General features: G+C 39.4%; 3 protein-coding genes across 7 annotated transcripts; 2 read left to right on the forward strand and 1 right to left on the reverse strand.

The window, feature by feature from the left end:
- Window positions 1-421: 421 nt before the first annotated feature.
- Window positions 422-19681, reverse strand: LOC109486949. The gene is made up of 4 exons (XM_019790863.1): window positions 19526-19681; window positions 1293-1460; window positions 928-981; window positions 422-550 (listed from the first exon to the last, which is right to left on the reverse strand). The coding sequence occupies exons 2-4, from the start codon at window positions 1433-1435 to the stop codon at window positions 439-441; spliced, it is 309 nt and encodes a 102-aa protein (XP_019646422.1). The 5' UTR covers window positions 1436-1460; window positions 19526-19681; the 3' UTR covers window positions 422-438.
- Window positions 2826-13690, forward strand: LOC109486942 (leucine-rich repeat-containing protein 15-like). 5 transcript variants are annotated; one of them, XM_019790852.1, is made up of 5 exons: window positions 4407-4507; window positions 9836-9981; window positions 10495-10554; window positions 11106-12080; window positions 12183-13690. In XM_019790852.1, exon 4 carries the CDS (start codon window positions 11111-11113, stop codon window positions 12074-12076), a length of 966 nt encoding a protein of 321 aa, XP_019646411.1. In that variant the 5' UTR covers window positions 4407-4507; window positions 9836-9981; window positions 10495-10554; window positions 11106-11110; the 3' UTR covers window positions 12077-12080; window positions 12183-13690. The 5 variants fall into 5 exon arrangements, with proteins under 5 accessions (XP_019646413.1, XP_019646411.1, XP_019646410.1 ...); XM_019790851.1 differs by having other exon boundaries at window positions 11106-12062; window positions 12165-13690; XM_019790854.1 differs by lacking the exon at window positions 4407-4507 and adding an exon at window positions 2826-2932 and having other exon boundaries at window positions 11106-13690.
- On the forward strand, window positions 16214-17398 carry LOC109486904 (leucine-rich repeat-containing protein 15-like). The gene is made up of 3 exons (XM_019790811.1): window positions 16214-16306; window positions 16418-16546; window positions 16658-17398. The coding sequence occupies exons 1-3, from the start codon at window positions 16214-16216 to the stop codon at window positions 17396-17398; spliced, it is 963 nt and encodes a 320-aa protein (XP_019646370.1).
- Window positions 19682-20157: the final 476 nt, after the last annotated feature.

A 20157-nucleotide genomic window follows, 5' to 3' on the forward strand; every position in this document is an offset into this window, starting at 1 on the left:
CAGTAAAGGTTATTGATAGATTGATTAATCTATTGATGGGCTATAGGTCAAAGGTTGACCCTCTTTACTTTGGTTAGTAAAATCTCCTTTTAGTGAAAAAAAAAGTGTCAATTTCAATCTTTTAAGACATGTAAATCTACGTTAGTTTTATAACCCCCCATTAGTTCTATGTAACAGCCCATGTTAGAACTTCAGACACCACAGAAATGGACAGGTTCACTTCAAACAGAGGGGTGGTCAGGTGTCACTTCAGCCATCAGGAGGAAAGTTATGTCTGAAAACAGCTCTGAATGTTTTAGTAAAGTCTCCACACTTTGTTAGAAACAAAAACTGCAAAAAAAACTCCAAACTTTGGGACCTCAACGCACAAAACTGGCCAGATGGTCCTTATACAAGTTTGGACCAGCTTTGTGCAAAGAGAATCCCAATTCTATAATTTCACCTTCTTTTACTACTACCAACAGGCCAGTTTCTAAATATGGTGATGTCGGGGAATTGGATACTGTCCATCGAACGTCGGAATGAGATCGCCGCCGGCAAACTCATCTGTCTACAGAAACATGCAATTCAGCACAAAGTTTAACTCATTTGTCTACAACCACAGATACATAAAGGTCAGTATTCTAGTAGCAGAACAATGGTAAAATGTAAGCTGAAGATTAAAAAAATCAAATCTAAACTTATCACAGTATTAATGAGTATATCATTTTCATAAAAGCAGTTCATGAAATTAGCTTTGAACAGACACATTAAGAACATTATAGACAGATATTAAACATTATAAACAGTGTCAATAATCAGGGAAAGATTTTTTTGTCTTTGGTTCAGCAGCAAGCGTCATTACTCCAGGCTTCATGTGCTGTGATCAGAGGTTTGAATTTTCATTAGTTTTCTGCAGCGTTTAGTGACAAGAAACAGGCGTTTCACCTTCTCCTGCCCGTCCTCTTGTACCCTTCCTCAGCCGCTGCCTCCGTCTCGGGGCTAAAAAGGCACCATACATGTCAAACGACCTTCAACTTCAAGGTCACCCTAAATACATGTCAAACGACCTTCAGCTTCAAGGTCACGCTAAATACATGTCAAACGACCTTCAATTTCAGGTCCCGTTAAATACATGTCAAATGACCTTCAACTTCAAATTTACCCTCCTGTGAATCAGAGAAGAACTGGTCAGATGAAAAAAAATTACAATTTATTGACTTCAAAATATTTTCTATCACATGTTTGTGTACTTAATTACAAATTTGAAATATCATACTTTAATCACTAATATATACATAGAAAGTACATACTTGGTGGTTGCCCCTTGACCTTCAGGCCGGGGACACATGACGAACTCCTCCCCAGAGGTCGCGGAGTCGCTGAGCGGGGAAATGTCGGCGGCCGTGTTCTCCGAGGAGGTCGGCGGCTCCGAACCCTCGCTACGTTCCGCCATGCTGATCACAACCGACGGGACAGTTCTGCACAAATAAACATTTCTCAAGTTAGATATGATTTATGATACAGACAAGTTAGAAATTAACTTACTGGCAAATGACTGCCCCAACCACCAGCTGTTGTCCAGTCAGAGATTATTCCTGAAACACCAATAACTGACCCCAAACCCAGTTTAAAACATATGTCATCAGATTCATGTTTAAAAAAAAAAGTCATGCACAGTGATGATTGTCTTGGGAAGAACTTTACAAGTTCATATCAAGGCCTTCACCATTTAATAAGGATGGCTGATATGTGTGGTGCGCCTGTCCTGCAAACTCAGGTTAGTAATGCTGCTATTATGCTTCCGCGGACCAGTTAAGATGTAGATGTGTGTGATAATATATTATTAATTATTAATCATTTTTCAACATCTGCATCAGCATGTTAGCGACCATCAACCCCAGGCTCCACCTGACCTATGACCTACCCTCGACCAAACATGGCCGCAGTTCAGTCAGTCCGCGGAAGGTTGGTTTTCTCCCAAGGCAGCCAAACTCCCCTGGCAAATATTAGCCAGTATAGTTAGTTTGGTAGAGACTATGGTATTTTCCAGCACCTTATACATGTTACTTAATAATAAATATAATAAAATATGTCCTTGTCTTATTTGTACACTGTCCCTTAAAGTGTGCAACCAAGGACACTCAGTAATGTGTCCTATTGTCTGTCTAACCCCCTTTCTCTCAGTCTAAAATCATTACGCTCCAGTTTTCAGATAATTGCGTAGTTCTGGATTGTCCATACTATATTTCACATTTTCTACAAATTTGACAATTACGCCTTTCCAATTCTTTCTGTAGTCAGAATATTATTATTACCCTATTTTCAGTTTTTCCATAAAATTAAAAAATGAATGCACACATTAAATTTTATACACCTGTTAGTGTTATGTTGTTTTCCTCTACTTGCCCATAGGCTTGTATGTCTGAGTATACTGTAATTCCTGATTTTTTTTCACAGCACTTTTATGTTCACTGTTTTCACTGTCACTTCTGTACCGTGAAGTTATCCTTACTGTAAATATAATTCCTGGACTTTCTTTTTCCTGCACCTGTTGCCACCTTTGATATATAGTTCCATGATTGTCCATTTTTCTCAGACCGTGACCTTTTGCTACCGTGAACATAAAGTGAATTACAGTATATACTAGCTGAAACATGACGTCGCCACATAACAACATTGCAACAGGAACTGTTGCGCCTCAGGGTTATTTTGCAACAGTCTTAACATTCCAACCTACCCACAGACCTTCAGTAAACCTGGTGCTGATTGGATGTCACAGCGAGCTAACCCAAGCCCTTTTGTAAGAGGCACAGTGATTGGTTAAACCAGAGACACGCTCATGATTCAATATATACCAGTTCCTGTTTTGGTCAACGCCCATTCATTTTCAAATCCTGGGGAAACAACACACATTGTGGCTACAGCAGATTTTTCTGCTCCCTGGAACAAAGTAAGTTAAACTTTGTTTTCAGCCTTTATACTATAGTATAGATTGTATCTTTTGTTACGTAAAAGCTCTAATTATATAATGCTCTTTTTCCTGTAATGAGTTAAGTATGGCTGCTGTACACTTGCAGGTGCCATTTCATCTGAACCCTACCTTAACATCCCCCCCCAAGCAGTAAGTTTGGCTTGTTTAATGTTTTTAGGCTAAATTTGTCCAGCTTTCAATATTTTGTCATCTTTCCCGTGTGACGACTGGCCTAACCTAATTGCTAGCAGACTCAAATATCAGTACCATATATTATATAACCTCTAATCTTTTGCTGTAAACACCTGGATCTACCTACTAGTGCATGGAAAATGATCATATGGATTCATCGCAAAACTAGATGACAACACTCGTAACCCGTGTAACACTTTTAATTTTGATGTGGTTCAGTTAGAGACATTTTGTAAGCTGTACATAATTCAGCCAAATGGCTGCGAGGTGCCAACTGAAATATACCATCCATATAACATTCATATAGTATCACCCAAAGACAAGCTGAGAAAATAGAAAGCCTGACAGATTTCCCCAAAGAAGCCTAAAAAAACATCCAAACCAGGCCCCACACCTCTGCTTGGAGAGTAACCCTACCCATAATTATCTCCCAAGGACGCTGAATAAGGTCACTCAATTATTTACACAACAACAGTAAAACCCTCGTTAAGCTCATTAGGGTTAATCATAAGCTCATTAATGACTCACTCATTTATCCTCTTTGTGCTTAGCCGGAGATAAGACTATGACTAAGACAAAAGCTCAATAGTCTGATTCAGGAGGCATTGTTCTGGCCTGTAATCTAAATACCAAACAAAACAGGTGTTTACAGAGCTTATTGTGGACAGTCTTCCTGTGTTTTTCACACAAAAAAGTAGTCTGACTCACATAGCAGCATCACCCCATATAACCAGGGCTGGAAATACTGGGTACATGTGCACCTTACTGCACCCAAATTTGGAGCTGTGCACCAAGTTTTTTTCTGTGGGTGCACCCAAATATTTTTGCAGGTTTACATAATGCAAAGATTTAAAAAAAAAAAGCATATTCTCAACATCTTAGTGTCAGAAAAATAATAAAACCATTGTTATTAGTACTTTTCTTTAGAATTTACAAATGAAACATAATTAAAGTTATTGCTGACATTCTAGTTATTCTATAATTCTATATGGTGCACCCAAAAATTTTTGTGCGCCCAATTTTGTAGGTTAAGTGCACCAGGTGAGTCCACCTATTTCCAGAAGTGACTTTCGAGCCCTGCTAACCTAAATGCAACAGGAGCTGTTAACGCCCGAGGGCCACTTAACAACAATCTTAGCATTCCAACCCGCCAAAACACCTCGAGTAAGCCAGGTGCTGATTGGGTGTGATAGCAAGCTAACCCAGGCCCTTTTGTAAGAGGCACAGTGATTGGTTAAACCAGAAATGATGACATCAATGATTCAATAATAATATAGACTTCCTGTTTTTGACTACGCCCATTCATTTTTAACGAGACACGAAAACACCTGCACTGCAGAATTTCCTGCTTCCTGCTACAAAGTGAGTCTGTTTTCACTGTACTACATGTACCTTAAGTTTGTATCTCTCAGATCTATGATTGACTACCGGTAAGTAATTTTGTCATTCAAAACGTTGTGCTTTTTAAGTGATACCGGGGGTACATGTGTTGTACATGCATGGTGGCTTACACTAAGGAAATGGCAGTAGCCTGGACATGGATGCCACCCGATCCAATTTCTTTACCCTACAAGCGGAGGCTTGTCTTAGGTAGTTGTTTTTAGGCTTTTGTCTGGCCTTCGTAATGATATCGATAAAAATGCAGCCAAGCTTCTTCCGAAGACAACATGTACAAATGTAGTTCCTTCTTGTGGCACACCGTATACATGTACCCTTTCAACAGTGCAGCCGTTGTTTTTTCTTGTGTTAAACTCGAATAATCGCGGCTGCACAGTGCGGCTCAAATTTCTTGTTGCGGAGGTGGATGCATTAGACCAGGTACTCAAGTACAGTATTCTGTTTAAACCAAGGATGAAACGAAATCCTGGCTCAACATTTGGCTCTCAGAGAATGTCCTTCTAAAGTAGATTGAAAGTAACCAGGTGGAAATAGTAATTATCAATTTGTTTCCCTGGTTACTTGAAAACAACTAAAAAAAACATCCAAAACAAGTCCAACCTCTGCTTGGAGAGTGACCTTAGTCATCTCCCAAGGACACTTGATAAGGCCCAATCAATTATTTACAAATAGAACTTCGTTAAGCTCATTAATGTAATTTACAGGACATTGTTGCGAAGGATTTGTATAGAGCAGACTAGACAAGTGTCTGCAGTCCTAAAATAAAAGTTCACTGTGGACGTCAGTTGTCTGTGTTTTTCACATAAAACTGTGCTGAGATATACAAGACATGTAAGTTGTAACACAGCCTGACTGTAGACCCAGCCTGGATGCCAGACACTGGACACAGCCATGGTTACTGATCCTGTGGGTTAAGGGGGCATGCTTGTGCTCCTTGGCACTGGGCCTAGGTATACTTCTGGTTATCTCAAAGTAAACTTAAAATTATCTCTTCCAAGTTGCACACTGGATAACTTGGGTATAGGGTAACAGTTTGGTGGCACTGACATCAGCTAATAGTGTGTCAGAGCTCCAAGACTTGGCACAGGCCCGCCTCCAGTTATTTCTAACTTGAAATTATCCCCCGCACTTGAGCTAACTCGAGTCGGGTGCCGTTTGGGACCAGGACATAATCATATTATGTTTCCCTCCCTGCCTCCAGGCCATATTTGGGTCTGGTATCCAGGATCCCTTCACAATAAATCAGCTTCAATAAAGGCCATTCAAATGTTTTCTAAAGAAGCTGGCCTGAAAAATGGATTAGAGCAGCTAATTTCTGAGTCTCACGCAGGATTAAGTGCTCAGGCTTTCACGTTTTTACTATTTTGGACACACCAATTTAATTATTGTTGGTTCTCCAGTTTATTCATGGCTAAATGGGAAGTGACAGGTTGAAAAAAAAAGGTTAAGGCATCCCATGCAAATGCTATGGTAGGAGTCATGGAAACATACCAGGCTGGTTTTTAATTTCAGAGAATGGATTTTTAACTTCAAATCAAATGACTACATACATGGAAAAATTGTAACAATTAGGAAGACAAGGACTGTTGTCAATTTTCAGGGACAAAATATGACCTTTTGAGAGCTCATTCAGAACCTGATTTTTTTTTTCAGGAAAAAATGAAGCGGGAAAATCCAAGAACCAGTTAACTAAATCATCGTGGCCTCTGGGCCTCAGCTCATAAAACATGAGTCAATAACAACAATCCTCTTGGCCATAGCAATCATGCCAATTTGTTGAAAAGGAGCAAAAGTCATCCCAAAAGATGTTAACCACAGAACAAGTCTGACCTACATGTATGTACAGATAATAACCCCCTAGAGACAGACCTCCCCTGTTGTACCCTAACTATACCTGGGCTGCACTGGCTTTGCACAGGTAAATTAATATAAGCCATACCTGGTTTCCCCAGGTAACTACACCTGGTGACCACTGGTGACCTCACCTGTTTTACCCAGGTAACTACACCTGAGCTAGCTGCAGAGATTTTGCCTAGGTGTGACTAAGGTGTGCTTTTGTTGGCATTGCCCCATTTCAGCCTGAGGTCACTCACCCCCACTCCCTGTCAGACATGACATCATTGTTGTTTACTCAGGCACAGGTGTCACTACTGGTGCACAGGAAGTGAGAAACGCAGTCAAATAGAACGAAATGGGACGAAACATGAATAAACTAGAAAGGCCAATATTTGCTTTGGAGCAAATACAGCGATGGGTTCACCACATTTTACCACATGGCAGGGAAAGAATGAGAAACGCAAGGGAAAACAATGATTTACATTGATATAACTATAATATGAAGTAACAACTAAAACAACAGTTGGATAGCTATTCCCTACTTTATTGGTTAGGATTTTTAATTGCATAATGCAAACTGTTGATTTTCAAAATAAAATAAAAAACGTTCATGCCCCGCATTCCAATGCTGGAGCAGAAAAGCTTGAAATACCTACCAAAACACTTGAATAAAGACATACTGTCAGTATGGAAATGCTCTGTGCAGGTGTTAATCAAGTTAAATCCCAACAGCCAATCAGCAAGAAATGCTCTGTGCAGGTGGAAATGCTCTGTACGGGTGTTAATCAAGTTAAATCCCAACAGCCAATCAGCAAGAAGTATAGAGGAAAGCTGCATGCCTATTGGTTGATGCCCTGCATTCCATTGTGATGACTCATGCCCAGACGTGGTAAACACGCACACTAACACAGTAATACATTTGCTATAACACAGCCAAAAAACTCAAATAAAACCATTCTAAAAGCCTGTATCACAAAAATTTAAAAAACGCCTAGGGGTATTTGCCCACTGTACCTCCATACCAAATTTCAGGACCTTAGGCCCTAAAATGAAGACGCTGAATCCATTTAAAGATATGGCAGGAGGAGAAGGAGGAGAAGAAGAAGAAGAAGAAACATCAGAAAAAGCAATATGGGTTCACCACCACTTCGTGGTGTGGTGAACCCATAAAAAGTAGATAGCGAATACTAGCAGCACAAAATACCTGTAGGGAAACAACTAGGTTTAGGACTGACTTGGATAAACGGACTGAAGTTGGGGGCAAATATATGTTCTGAGTAAAAAACTAGACAAAGAAGTGGGTGGTAAATGAATTATACATTCCATTTCGCTTCATTTCGTTCCATGTTGCACTTTCTGTCCAACCCACCCTATTGGCCAAGATAACGTCATCACCATCAAACCTGTCCAACTCCTTTCCCCACCTTTCAGGAGCATTCTTACACGGTCAGGGTAAAACTGGCATTTCTCAAAAACTTGTCTCGCTGAGGATTTAAAATCTCCAACCTTACAAACTGTGGTGAGTTTTTCTACATATCATACCATATTCTACACAGCAGTTACTGTGTTTTCTATCCAGTGTTAAGTCAGGAAGGTGAAACAAAGAAGCTGCAGTTGAACTGATTGATTTATTCATCATTTCAAAATGGCGGCAAAAACAGTTACAGACTATGAGACAGAGAGCTGGTTATGATCTAAAACCAAAATTTCTGGGTTATTAATAAGTCGTCCTTTCTGTTATCATTGTTCTTTGTTTGGGACTTTATTCATTTAGAAAACTCTGAACTCAGCATTAGTCTAAGCATCCCATGAAAAGAAGTCAGGGTCAGACAAGATATAGCAAACTTACATGATTAATTTCCTAACAAATCCATCCTAAAGTTTTCGCAATGTTAGATGAAGTTCTGGTGGGCCTGACTTCAAAAGGCATGCAGAAGCCAACAGCAGTAACTTGATTAGAACATTGTGTAAGGGACATGGTCCTGTCTTGTACATGTACGTAATTAGTCTAATTGGTCGATAGAATATGGGAGGAGGGGCTAACACATAAATTAGCTGGATAAGGCAGGTCATGATTGGCTAGTGGGAGTAGCCAATCAGAGAGTAGCTATTGTTCTCAGAGTAGAGATAAGAAGAGTCAGTTGTCTTAGAACTCAGTCAAGGCCTCTGGAGTCCAGGTACAGGTATGTGTTACATGTAGTTACTGCTCTGTAGAGTGTAGATTTGATGTATGATTTAATGTTTGATTTGTAGCACATATTAGTTCCACATATTAGGTTGTATTCGTCCTGTATTTGAATCTATGACTTGATCTATTTATAGCTATATATTTTGTACACTAAATTGTGATCTACTTTGTACCTCTAGCCTGTTGTTGTAGATCTGACATGTCTGAGTAGCGATATCTGTTGTTGCATCTGAGTAAGGCATAGATTACGGCTCAATTTTAGAGAGAAATTGACCTTGTTTGGACCTGCATTTATAGTAAGTGATGTAGCCTATGAGCAAGTAGATGTCTGTTAGTATTACAGATAAGCCTCTGTGACCCAGCTTATAGGACTGATTACAATATGTACACCTGTACTGCACTGGCTTTGTACAGATAACCCATTTACATGTAGCTATGCAAAACAAAAGGCTATGACCTTGTCTTGTCTTATTTTTGTTTCCTATGGAGAAGATATTGTCTTAAGTTTGTCTTATTTTGTTTCCTATGCATGGTGAAGATGTAATCTTAGCCGTGTCTTGTCTTGTCTTATATTTTGCTTCCTATGGTGAAGACCAGTAGTCTTAGCTTTGTCTTTTGCTTCCAATGGTGCACACCTTGTCTTAACCTTGTCTTATATTTTGTTTCCTATTGTATGTTTTAAATTTGTCTTCACCTCCTTTACATAATCAATTCATAGTCTTTGGACAAAAACCTGGCTGTTCACTTCAGATTCTGTTGTTCACTGGGGAAAAGTACTAGTAATGGATGATGCTAAACATTTCACACTTCGTAAATTTTAATCTTACAATCCTGTTGCTTGACTGTCTATCTCATTACCTGGATGCCTACCCATTGTTAATGTTCATTTGTGGGTTTATTGTCGTTTTTAAATGTACTTTTGCAGTACTTTTTCTGTGCTAATGTAATTATGTCATTTTAAACGTGTTTGAGCCTTGGAAGATAAGCTCAGCATGGCTGAAAGGTCTCATGATAAAAAAAATAACTTAAATACCAGAATATCCTTGGCCTGACCTTCAGCAATGTAATTAAGCAACACCTGGTTTCTTCAGGTATAACTACACCTGGTGACCTGTTTTACCCGGCAGGTAACAACACCTGTGCTGCACTGATTTTCCACAGGTATAGACTACCTGTTAGATTTTTACAAGTCCCTTACAAAAGACCTGCTCTTGTTGTCAGAGCTCCTGTCACCTCATTATAACCACGTGGTTGTGTCCTATTTACAGCCAGACAAGACGTCATAACCCCCAAACCTGTCCAACGACTCACCAGGCGCCAAGAACAGTGCTGAGAAAACAGGAATTTCTCTGTGTCTACAAGAAGCTCTCTGAGTCTGACTGAAGATTCAAGATCTTCAGCCACCTAACCTGAGGTGAGTTTTTCTAGTTTACACGTTTTGTACAATATGATTTTATCTTTAGTTAGAAGTATTGAGACAGGATGGTGGAACAATAGCCTTTAGCTTAACTGTTTATTTGTCATTTCAAAATGGCGCCAAAATCAGACATGCAGGGAGGGGGCTGATCTTAAAACAGCATTCTTGCTAAATATATGTTACTCTTCTCTTGAGTGTCAGTTGTTACATACATGTACTAGGTTACTCGCAAATGAGTTCCAAAGATTTCCCTTTCCCATGCATGAAGACAATATACAAACTAACCAGTCAATATACATATGTAGAAACAGGGGAAGCTAGACAAGATATGGTATATTTAGCACAAGCATCTTATGTAATTAAAATGTTACGCAGTACAAAATCTTAACATTTACATTAAAAATTTCCGGGCACTGCACATCAATCATTACCATCAATCATGTTAACCGTTTTGCAATAAGCAGCACAGTGTGACCATTGACTAATAATTTCCATGTCTGTATTTTTCAGGCATCAGTACCTACCATTGGATCACCAAGTTACGTGTGCAATCTGCTGAATCTAGACAAGGTTGGTTCAAATCCCTGCAACCTCACAGTTTTTATTCCTTCATCAATCCACTAAACTGGACAATCAGACATACATGTAGAACCGAGTATAAAGTGAACTACCATTTCATGGTGTTGTATACAATATTTGCAGGTGTGTTTTTGAATTGATTTTCTGTCATTACAATTTGTGAATATTAACACCATACATGACAGGCTAGTTCGTATCTGCAAAACTGATGTGTAAATAAATTATTGAACTCAAGTCAAGTGAAGTCAGTGCCTTCATTTTACTTTGAAATGCTTTCTTGGTCTACATGGCCAAATTGAATTATAACCGAACTAATATTATTAATCATTATATTTACCCCTAACATGATATTTAGTGTTACTATTGGTCATTTTTTTAGTTTTCTGAAGTAATGCACATAACCAACATTTTCACAATGAATGTTTCAGTAAACAAATTGACATACCTCTTACTAGTTCTAGAAGTAGAATATGACTGTCACATTAGTTGATATTCTCATGATTAGTACGTCAGTTTTTAACCCTGTCCTGTCTCTGTTCCAGACAAAATGTGGGCCCATCTGAGCGGAGTTCTGGTGTTGCTGGTCCTGGCGTCTGGGCAGACTGAAGCCGCCTGTGACTGCACAGATACAACCTGTAACTGTACTGGCATCAGCAGGGTCCCCCAGGACATCAGTGTACCCGCAAACACCACTGTCCTGAACTTGCTGAACAGCAATATCGGGAACTTCGGTTCCTTCCCCGCCCTGGCCCAACTACAGGAGCTAACTTTAACCTCCAACCAGATAGATCGAATCCAACCTCGTGCCTTTACACCTAGCGACCACCCCCAGCTCCAAAAGGTGACCATTTCCAACAACCGCATTAACAGCATCCAGCCTGCCGCATTTTCAGAGCTACCCTTGCTCCAAGAGCTGTCCCTCGCAAACAACAACATAACAAGCCTCCAGCCCGGTACCTTCCAAAATCTACCCGAACTCCGTAACCTCTCCCTATCCTACAACAAGATAGACCGCGTCCAGCCTAGCGCGATCGATAACGTGCCCAAGCTCCAAAGCTTAGACTTGTCCTCCAACCAGATTGCACGAATCCAGCCCAACGCATTCCCCAGTGGGCTCGTGCAGGTAGACCTGTCCTCCAACAACATAACCGCCATTGACGCTGGCGCATTCGGTAACGTCACCCTGCTCCAACAGTTGGACCTTTCGTCCAACCAGCTCAGAGCTAGTGCCCTCCTGTCTGCATCTGTCTGTAATGACTTGTCCTCTATCCCCGGTACGGTAGACCTTAGCGATAATCCCTGGGGTTGCGACTGTTCGGGGGTGTTTCCCGATGATCTGAGTTCTTGTTCTGCAGACATCATCAGTCAGATCCAATGCACCTCTGGTGGGTCCACCTCCCCACTAACCCTACAGGGTGGGACTGTTATGTGCAGCGCAGCTAGCGTTAGCGCCTACTACACTCCCTTACTTCTGTTGTCAGTTGCAGCCATGCTCAAAAATATGCTGATGTAAGCATAAAGCAGTGCTGATAGCTTTAGCATCTACATGTACTACATACTCCCCCTTATTGCTGTTGTCTGAACTGCAGCAACGCTCAAAAATCTGCTGATGTAAGCACAAAGGCCTGAGACATCCGGTAGAAGGGTACTTTAAAGCCTTACCAATTTAATTTCTTGGTTTTCGAATTTGCAAGTTTTAAGTTTCTTCAGACTTGAAAAAAATGAAGAAAAAAAGTACCATTCTGGTACTGAATCGGCCCTAAACCGATCATATTTTGGCACCAACACCATATTTTGGCACCAAGTATTTTGATCTATCGTAAGAAGCCCTGGCCTGTTTCTTACCCACTCATGGCATTGATTTCCTGCAGAAATCTGAGAACCAACAAATCAAATTGGATTGCCCTTACATATACCAAGAACAAAAAAAACTGAAGCCCGGATTCAATTATTGTTATTTTAGGCATCACAGTAAACTCTAGTCTGTCAAGAAAAGTCCTTAAATATCTAAGGAAAGTATATTCAAAGAAATAAGAATTCTGAAAATAAAATAAATGCAGGTTCTCTTCAGAACAGCTAATCCATTGCCAGGTATAGTTGTAAGCCAATTGAGAACAGAAGTGTACAAAAGAGACATAGATACATTGACTGTATACCAGATGCGTAATGTTGATATCAGCCTGTTTTGAGTAGGTTTTTTTTTTAACATGCATTTCTTTTTTAGATATTTTGTTGCCTCATCCATAATTTTCTTTGCAGGTACTAAAGTTCTGTTACTAAGCAGTAAAACATTAGTCAAGAATTTAATGAACTTCTGTATTGTTAACTACATTACTTTAAGGAAGATGATCATGAGCTTACTTTGTTGCATACAGGGTTATGGTACTATGTCTAGTGATGACAACATTTAACTTAGTTTTGTACAGCTACATTTTGTATTACTGAGTGCCACTGCTTATTTAGAAGAAAATTATAACAGTGCTTGTAGAGTGGTGAAACACATAGCTAATACATCATAATGTAAAACATACAGTTTACTGGGTAATTTTCTATATACAACTAAGTTCTGTATCGTATTTGTAAGAATTTTGTACACATGTGCATGACATATTGTGCATCATGTTCTTTTTGTGAGAGAAAATTTAATTTGAATCTAAGATAAGTGATAAACAAAAAAAATGAGATTGCTAAAGGCTGTTGATTCCAAATTACTAACTTCAACTGAAGACACTAGATAAGTCCACAATAAGCTGTAGTATTCAATTCCAGATATGCATCAGATCTGTGATATACTAACTTGTAATTGATTTGAGTTGTTCAAAATAATGCTTTAGCTAAGTAATAGATAATTAAAAGCATACTATTGTGATAGTGAGAAGATGGTAGCTGTATCACATATGCATTAATTTCTGCACGTAAAGTTAGTGTGGAGCATCTAATGAAACTAGGACCTGGTGTTGATATTGTCTGTAATATGACAATGATGAAAACTAAGTCTTCGATCTGTTATAATTGAATAAAGTGCATGTAATTTCCTTCTTGTACTAAGCTGTAGTGTATTGCGCAGTGGCAAAGGGACTTTTGCAATGTCTTCATTTACTTGGACAGAATAAAATTTGTTGGGAAATTTTTGTGTCTGATCCTCACCACTTTTCATAGCATTGAATGACTATATCAACACACAAGCAAACATACACACAAACACCCCCAAACATCCCCAAACATTACCTTTTCATCAAGGATTCATGCATAAACCAGGATTCTTTGGACTAGCAGCAGTATATAATAACAGAGAGCACCCTACATAATTATACAAGCCCTATATTTACTACAGTAGATAATCAATAGACTTATCATATATCTGTTTACAGTTTATAGTCATCAATTTTATTGTCTTTTATACCATAGGAAAGGAGGCCTTGTACATGTATGACTAAAATTATAGTAAATACCTCAACCAACCTAACACAGCCTCAACCAACCTCAAGGGGCTGCTTCCTGGTCTAATATACAATGTATAGGAAGTGTACACCAGTTATGAACCAAAAACATTACCTCTGTTTTCACCAAAAGGTTTAATCATAAAATTTAATGTAGTATAGATAACAAGCAGCGACTGCAACTACTTGATCAGATTTTCATATATATATATATCTTCATGCAAGTTGGTTGGTAAACATCACGGAACAACAAAATCACCCCTGACTCAGAGGTAAAACAAGATGTCAATCACAGGTAAGCCTCACCTGGATAACTCAGGTAATCACACCTGAGCTGCACTATTTTTCCACAGGTGAGAAGCTTCTGTGAACTTCAGGTAATTCTATAAAGTCTTACTCTTATGGTCTCAGGGTTACTTCTTCCTGCTATGCAAAGAATAAAAAAGCTCCCCCTAAAAAAACAGGTCTGTTGTTGCTGTCAAAGATTCATTGTAGATTGAATTTTACAGTGCAGTACAAGCACTCATTATCTCTGCAAGTTTGACCTTGTTTACTATAAAAAGCAGGCAAGTGTCACGACAAACTGTCATTATCCGGAGCTCAAACCCATCCAACAACCCTCCACACCCACCAGACAAACAACACTCAGAGGACTCCAGACAGATTTCTCAACGTCTAGAAGAATTTCTTGATCTCAAACTGAAGATATTCAGGATCTTTAACCTGATCTTACCTGAGCTCGGTGAGTCTTCATACATTTTCATGTAACAAGTTCCACGAAACATATTGTGGGTCTCTCCTCAGACTCTTGGTTTTATTTGTCCAAATTTACCATTTTGCAATTGTTTGATTAATGAACCATTTTGATTGATTGGTTAATTTATTGATTGATTGAATGGTCCTGCTGTTACGCAAATTGTTCCAAGGATTCCCCCTCCCATGAAGCTAAACATCAGGCAGTTTCAAACTGAGTGAGTCAGTACAGTCTTCTCAGATAACAGTCTTGTTAATCCTTTTTAATACATAAATCTGTTCACAGTTTTTCTTGTGCAGAAGTTGTGCATAGAGACCAACCAAACTTTTTAAAACTTAAAAGTAGAGACAGTGACCCAAATGCCATAACTTCTTGCTTCAAGTAGTAACATAATGATTGTGTTTTCAAATCTGTTGGGAATTCAAACAATCCACAAAAAACGATCACCCTAATCAGGCGACAAAATGTCACTCACATGTAGGTGAGCCACACCTGTTTTACCCAGGTAATGACACCTGAGCTGCAGCAGCTTTGCACAGGTGAGCTTTGCAAGTTTTATCTTAAGGTTATCTCCAATTATAGGCCCCATTCCCATAGGGTAAAATTGTCCGGATCAAGCCAAATTGATTCGCTTTGATCCAGCTTGATCTGGCTTGATCTGACTCAAAGCCAGGTCATAGCAAATCAATTCGGCTCGATCCAGACAATTTTACCCTAGTGGCAAGGGGGCCCTACACAAATTTAAGGTCACCTCCAATTAGACAGGTAATGTCACTCACAGGCAAACCACACCTGGCTTACACAGGTAAAACCACCTGGGCTGTGCAGGTTCTGCACAGGTGCAATTAGTTCAGTATTGTTTCTAAGAACCAATACACCAATTGTTTCTATCGTTACAGTTCAATAAAGTTCTTGTCAGGATGTTACAAACCAAGTCTTCAAACTAACATCCCAGAATTTTCTGCCACACTGAGACAAATAGCCCCTGTGTGCATTTTTACAGGCATCCCTTAGTCCCATCAGGTTACCCTGTGACAATTGTGTGTGCAGTCTACTGGACAGAATCTTGGCCTGAAGGGTCTCAGCTGAGGTTGGTTCAAATCCCTTCAACTTTCACACAGTCTTTACTTAGCTTAGTAATTGTTACACCACAGAACTGTCCATAAGTCTTTATCCTTATTTCAGTTGTTGGTAGAATGGTACGCCTAGAGTCAAAAGTAAAAACAACATCTTTGGTATGAATTGCGACATTATTATTACAGTTGTAGTGTTGACATTTAGATCTGCCTTGTATTTTGCTAAACTACTAAATACTTGTACTGGTTTTCATCTTCCAGTTTTTCATGAATACGACTAATGTATACAAACCGACTGTACTCTTTTCAAATCATTTACAATCTCATGATTTGGTACATCAGTTTCAAACAGCCATTGTTCTGTCTCTATTCCAGCTAAAATGTGGGCCCGTCTGAGCGGAGTTCTGGTGTTGCTGGTCCTGGTGGCAGCTGGGCAGACCGAGGCCGCCTGCGACTGCACAGATACAACTTGTGTCTGTTCCGGGGTTACCACAGTCCCAGGGAACCTACCTACAAACACCACTATCTTAACTTTGCAAAATAGTGAAATCTCAACTATAGATTCATTCCCAAATCTACCCCAGCTCCAGCATTTAACTCTGGCCTCCAACAACATCATCAGGTTCACGTCTGGTGCAGTCTCAAACCTGCCCCAGCTTCAAACTCTCATGCTGACCAACAACAGGATCAGTTTCATCTTGGCTAGTGTACCTGTACGTGCAAATCTACGTGCTGCTGCACGTATACCCCAGATCCAAAATCTGACCCTATCAGGCAACGAGATCATTGAAATCAGAGCTAATGTATTCTCAAATCTTCCCCAGCTCCAAACTCTGACCCTGTCCAGCAATGAAATTAGTTACATCTATTCTGGTGCATTCACAAATCCCCAGCTCCAAACTCTGACCCTGTCCAACAATGAAATTGATTACATTAACAATGGTGCTTTCTCAAATATAACCCAGCTCCAAAATCTGATCCTGTCCAGCAATGAGATTACCTACATCGAGTCGGATGCATTCTCAAATCTGACCCAGCTCCAAAATATGATCCTCACCATGAACAAGATCAGTTACATAAATTCTGGTGCATTTGCAAATCTGCCCCAGGTCAAAAGTCTTATCCTGTCAGTCAATGAGATTACTTATATCGAAACTGAAGTATTCGCAGATCTGCCACAACTTCAAAATCTGACCCTGTCTGAAAATGAGATCAGCTTCATTAATCCTGCTGCATTTGCAAATCTGCTCCAGCTCCAAAATCTGTTCCTCACGAGCAATAATATCACTTACATCAATCCTGGTGCATTTGCAAATTTAACCCAACTCCAACAGTTGAATGTACGCTCCAACCGGATAACTTTCATTGAACCGGGTGCATTTGCAAATCTGCCCACTAAGCTCCAATGTAAAGGTCGTAACATTAAGACAGGACCACTGAGGCTGAAAGATATCAAGTCTGGTACCTTCATCTGTACAGATACTGATGCAAGCACTGCTAGCACCTTCCATGCCCCAATGTTTCTGTTATCAGTTGCATTACTGCTCAAATTTCTGCTGATGTGAGCCTAAAAGGGCTGCAGTGTCCTGTCAAATAAAGAGTACTTTAAGGCCTAGGCAAAAAATGTTGAGTTTCCTGTTTCAGTCCTTAAAAAATTTGGACCAGTAGGTTACGTGATTACCTTTTCTTTAGACCTCAGTGATATCTATATAACTTATAAGGGATCCAACTTATACTAAGTTATATGGTTTAACAAAGTAAAACTTGTAGGACACTTTTATCTTCAATATCAATGTTAGAAAACCGATTGTACAACGTTTTATAACTCAGGTGTCAGATCATGGAGCTAGAAAAGGTTGATCAGCTCGAAAAATTAATTATATTCCTTGCTGGGATCTACCCAAAGAAGTCTAGGGTCAGCAGGATTTTCCAGGGTCAGTCGGGAAACAGGAAACACAACACTTTTTTCCTAAGGCCTTACTACTTACATGTAGTAGGTACCCACAAGCCCCAGACTTATATTATTGACAAACTTAGAAAAAAGAATAGACTTGGCACCAAGGAGCACTAATTTTTAAAAAGTGTTTACTAAAAGGTGGATTGAGTAAAGCTACATTTGTGTATTACTATAGTGACAGATATGAATATTTAATCTCTTTTGGGTTATTATTATAAAGAAAAGTTACAGCTAACATGCAGTAGAAATGGCTATTGTGCGCATGTAGTACCTCCTCTCACATGTATTGTGATGGAAATCGGTGTATTTTATGATACTACTGGAAGAAGAAAACTATCTGACTTGGCTTTGTACATTCAGCTATTACTCAGAGTATAGATCAATTACAAAAAAGTTACACAATATTAAGCAAGACTGGTGATACATGCATGAACTACATTTTTGTACCTTGCTGCAAGCTAGGCAATATTTACATTCATATTTCATATTAATAGTCTGTGCTTGCAATTCTACATGTACGTATATAGACTATACATAATATAGAGAGAAATCAAGTCAAGTCTATAGCTAGTAGATACATAGATAAGCAGATAGATAGATAGCAAAGACAATATGGATGTCATAGATACTAATCTAGAACCTGGCATTAAAAGTTTGGTTTTGTCAGTAGTTAGCACAAGGAATATAATAACCTTGGTTAGCACAATACAATGATCATGAATATATTACAAGAATGTTTAAGCTATCAATTAAGATCTACATAATATAGTTATCCTTCCTCGGTGTATTGTACACTTTTCTGTTGTAGAAACTGGTTGGTTGGAATAAAATTTGTTGGTGTGAGAAAAATGACTGTCTCTCTGATTCTCACTACTTCTAACTTCAAAACAAAACAGAGATGGCAGACTTCACCCCTGTACATCCTCATTACTAGTATATTACAATAACATTAGACTTCACCCCTTTATAAAGAAGTACATCCTCATTACAGTAACATAACGTTATTAAATTTCTCTGGCCTGATGACCGACCTGGTGGTGCAGTTGGCCAGATTCATAGGAACATCACTGGCTCATGGAACTTGCTGTCTAATTAATTAATGGGGATCTGTTAAAGTCAGTACTACAATTCTGTTACATTACTATCTACAGCCACCATTGAATTGGTTACACTATGAAAACTGCCTTTCCATGCCCCTGCGAAATTAAGTGGACTTAAGAGCTTGTAGGTAGCATTGTGTTATGTTCTAGCTCCATCCACCAAACGCCCCCCCCCCAAGCAGGAAATAACGTGTTTATAATTTCCTGTACAAATCCAAGATCACTCTCATAGCATGTAGTAAGCAGTAAGCGTCCACTTTGTAACAACTTGTACCAAATCAAGACTTTGCAGAAAAAACATGGGCCGTACTCAGGTAACGTAACACGGCAGCTTAGTAACACAGATATGGGTCATTTATAAACCAGGGTGACCAAAGTGTGATATCACAGGTCGTGTGCGTGCGCGCTGTGCAAAATCGTCAACAAACACAGCGAAAATTCCTTGTCAACACACAAAACTCCTAGAATAAGTTACGCTGAAAGACCTGACCATCGTTTGGTGCTGATTTTTTATCCTCAGAAAACGGAATCTTTCACAAAATATTATGTCAAACATTCGTGACAACAGCAGGAAATACAGTGTACCAAAAAATTATGTCGTCTGCAACCAAAGTCTGACGTAAAATTGTCCCTACCTTGGATAATTCTGCTGTTTTCCTGCCTTTTCTGCCTTCCTGTGAGCCTCTCGGATCTCTGTGTCTTGTCAGAAGTTGTGCCGACGTCTGGAAGCGTCTTTAAGACATGATTTTCCTCAGCAGAAGACGACTTCGTGTCTCAGCCGGTCTGCAGAGGTCACGCCCTCTGTCGGAATACATCCGGGTCACCCCAGCACCGGAAGTCGGACTAGTTCACTATTGCTGCCTTCACGGGGAAGCAAGAAATACAGCTTTTTAATGAATTTCTCTTTCTATGATTTGCTTGGAAAATCTCTATGTTCAGCAGAAAATTATGATCCAGAATTGGAGCCTTTTGGGAGAACTGCCCATCATATAATCATGGGTTTATCAACTCAGACCCTGGCAAGTTCAAGTTATACACTATATCATATGGGCTCAAAGTATTAACTCAATGTTTTTCAGAATAAAAAAAAAGGTACTTTATAATATTGATATCATTGTTGATATTGAATAAAATCTTAACTTTTCAAGAAAAATTGTTTCATGTAAGAAAACGCTGAGACCCCCTGGGAGAAGTCCAGTAGCCCAGCCGGGACTCTCCACTGGTTTCCAAACCCGGATGACGTTTCGGGGATTCCCCACAGTTTCGG

The sequence above is a fragment of the Branchiostoma belcheri genome, unplaced genomic scaffold (genome assembly GCF_001625305.1).
Source record: "Branchiostoma belcheri isolate BF01 breed outbred unplaced genomic scaffold, Haploidv18h27 scaffold84, whole genome shotgun sequence".
NCBI classification, from domain to species: domain Eukaryota; kingdom Metazoa; phylum Chordata; class Leptocardii; order Amphioxiformes; family Branchiostomatidae; genus Branchiostoma; species Branchiostoma belcheri.

What these genes read in the sequence shown, in the direction of transcription:
- LOC109486949 (XM_019790863.1), bottom strand. Translation starts at nt 1,435, where the DNA reads ATGGCGGAACGTAGCGAGGGTTCGGAGCCGCCGACCTCCTCGGAGAAC. An exon ending in GGTCAAGGGGCAACCACCAA is followed by an intron (nt 982 to 1,292) that starts GTATGTACTTTC and finishes GTGCCTTTTTAG; the next exon opens with CCCCGAGACGGAGGCAGCGG. An exon ending in AAGAGGACGGGCAGGAGAAG is followed by an intron (nt 551 to 927) that starts GTGAAACGCCTG and finishes ATGTTTCTGTAG; the next exon opens with ACAGATGAGTTTGCCGGCGG.
- LOC109486904 (XM_019790811.1), top strand. Translation starts at nt 16,214, where the DNA reads ATGTGGGCCCGTCTGAGCGGAGTTCTGGTGTTGCTGGTCCTGGTGGCA. An exon ending in ACTGCACAGATACAACTTGT is followed by an intron (nt 16,307 to 16,417) that starts GTCTGTTCCGGG and finishes AATCTACCCCAG; the next exon opens with CTCCAGCATTTAACTCTGGC. An exon ending in TCATCTTGGCTAGTGTACCT is followed by an intron (nt 16,547 to 16,657) that starts GTACGTGCAAAT and finishes AATCTTCCCCAG; the next exon opens with CTCCAAACTCTGACCCTGTC.
- LOC109486942 (XM_019790854.1), top strand. Translation starts at nt 11,111, where the DNA reads ATGTGGGCCCATCTGAGCGGAGTTCTGGTGTTGCTGGTCCTGGCGTCT.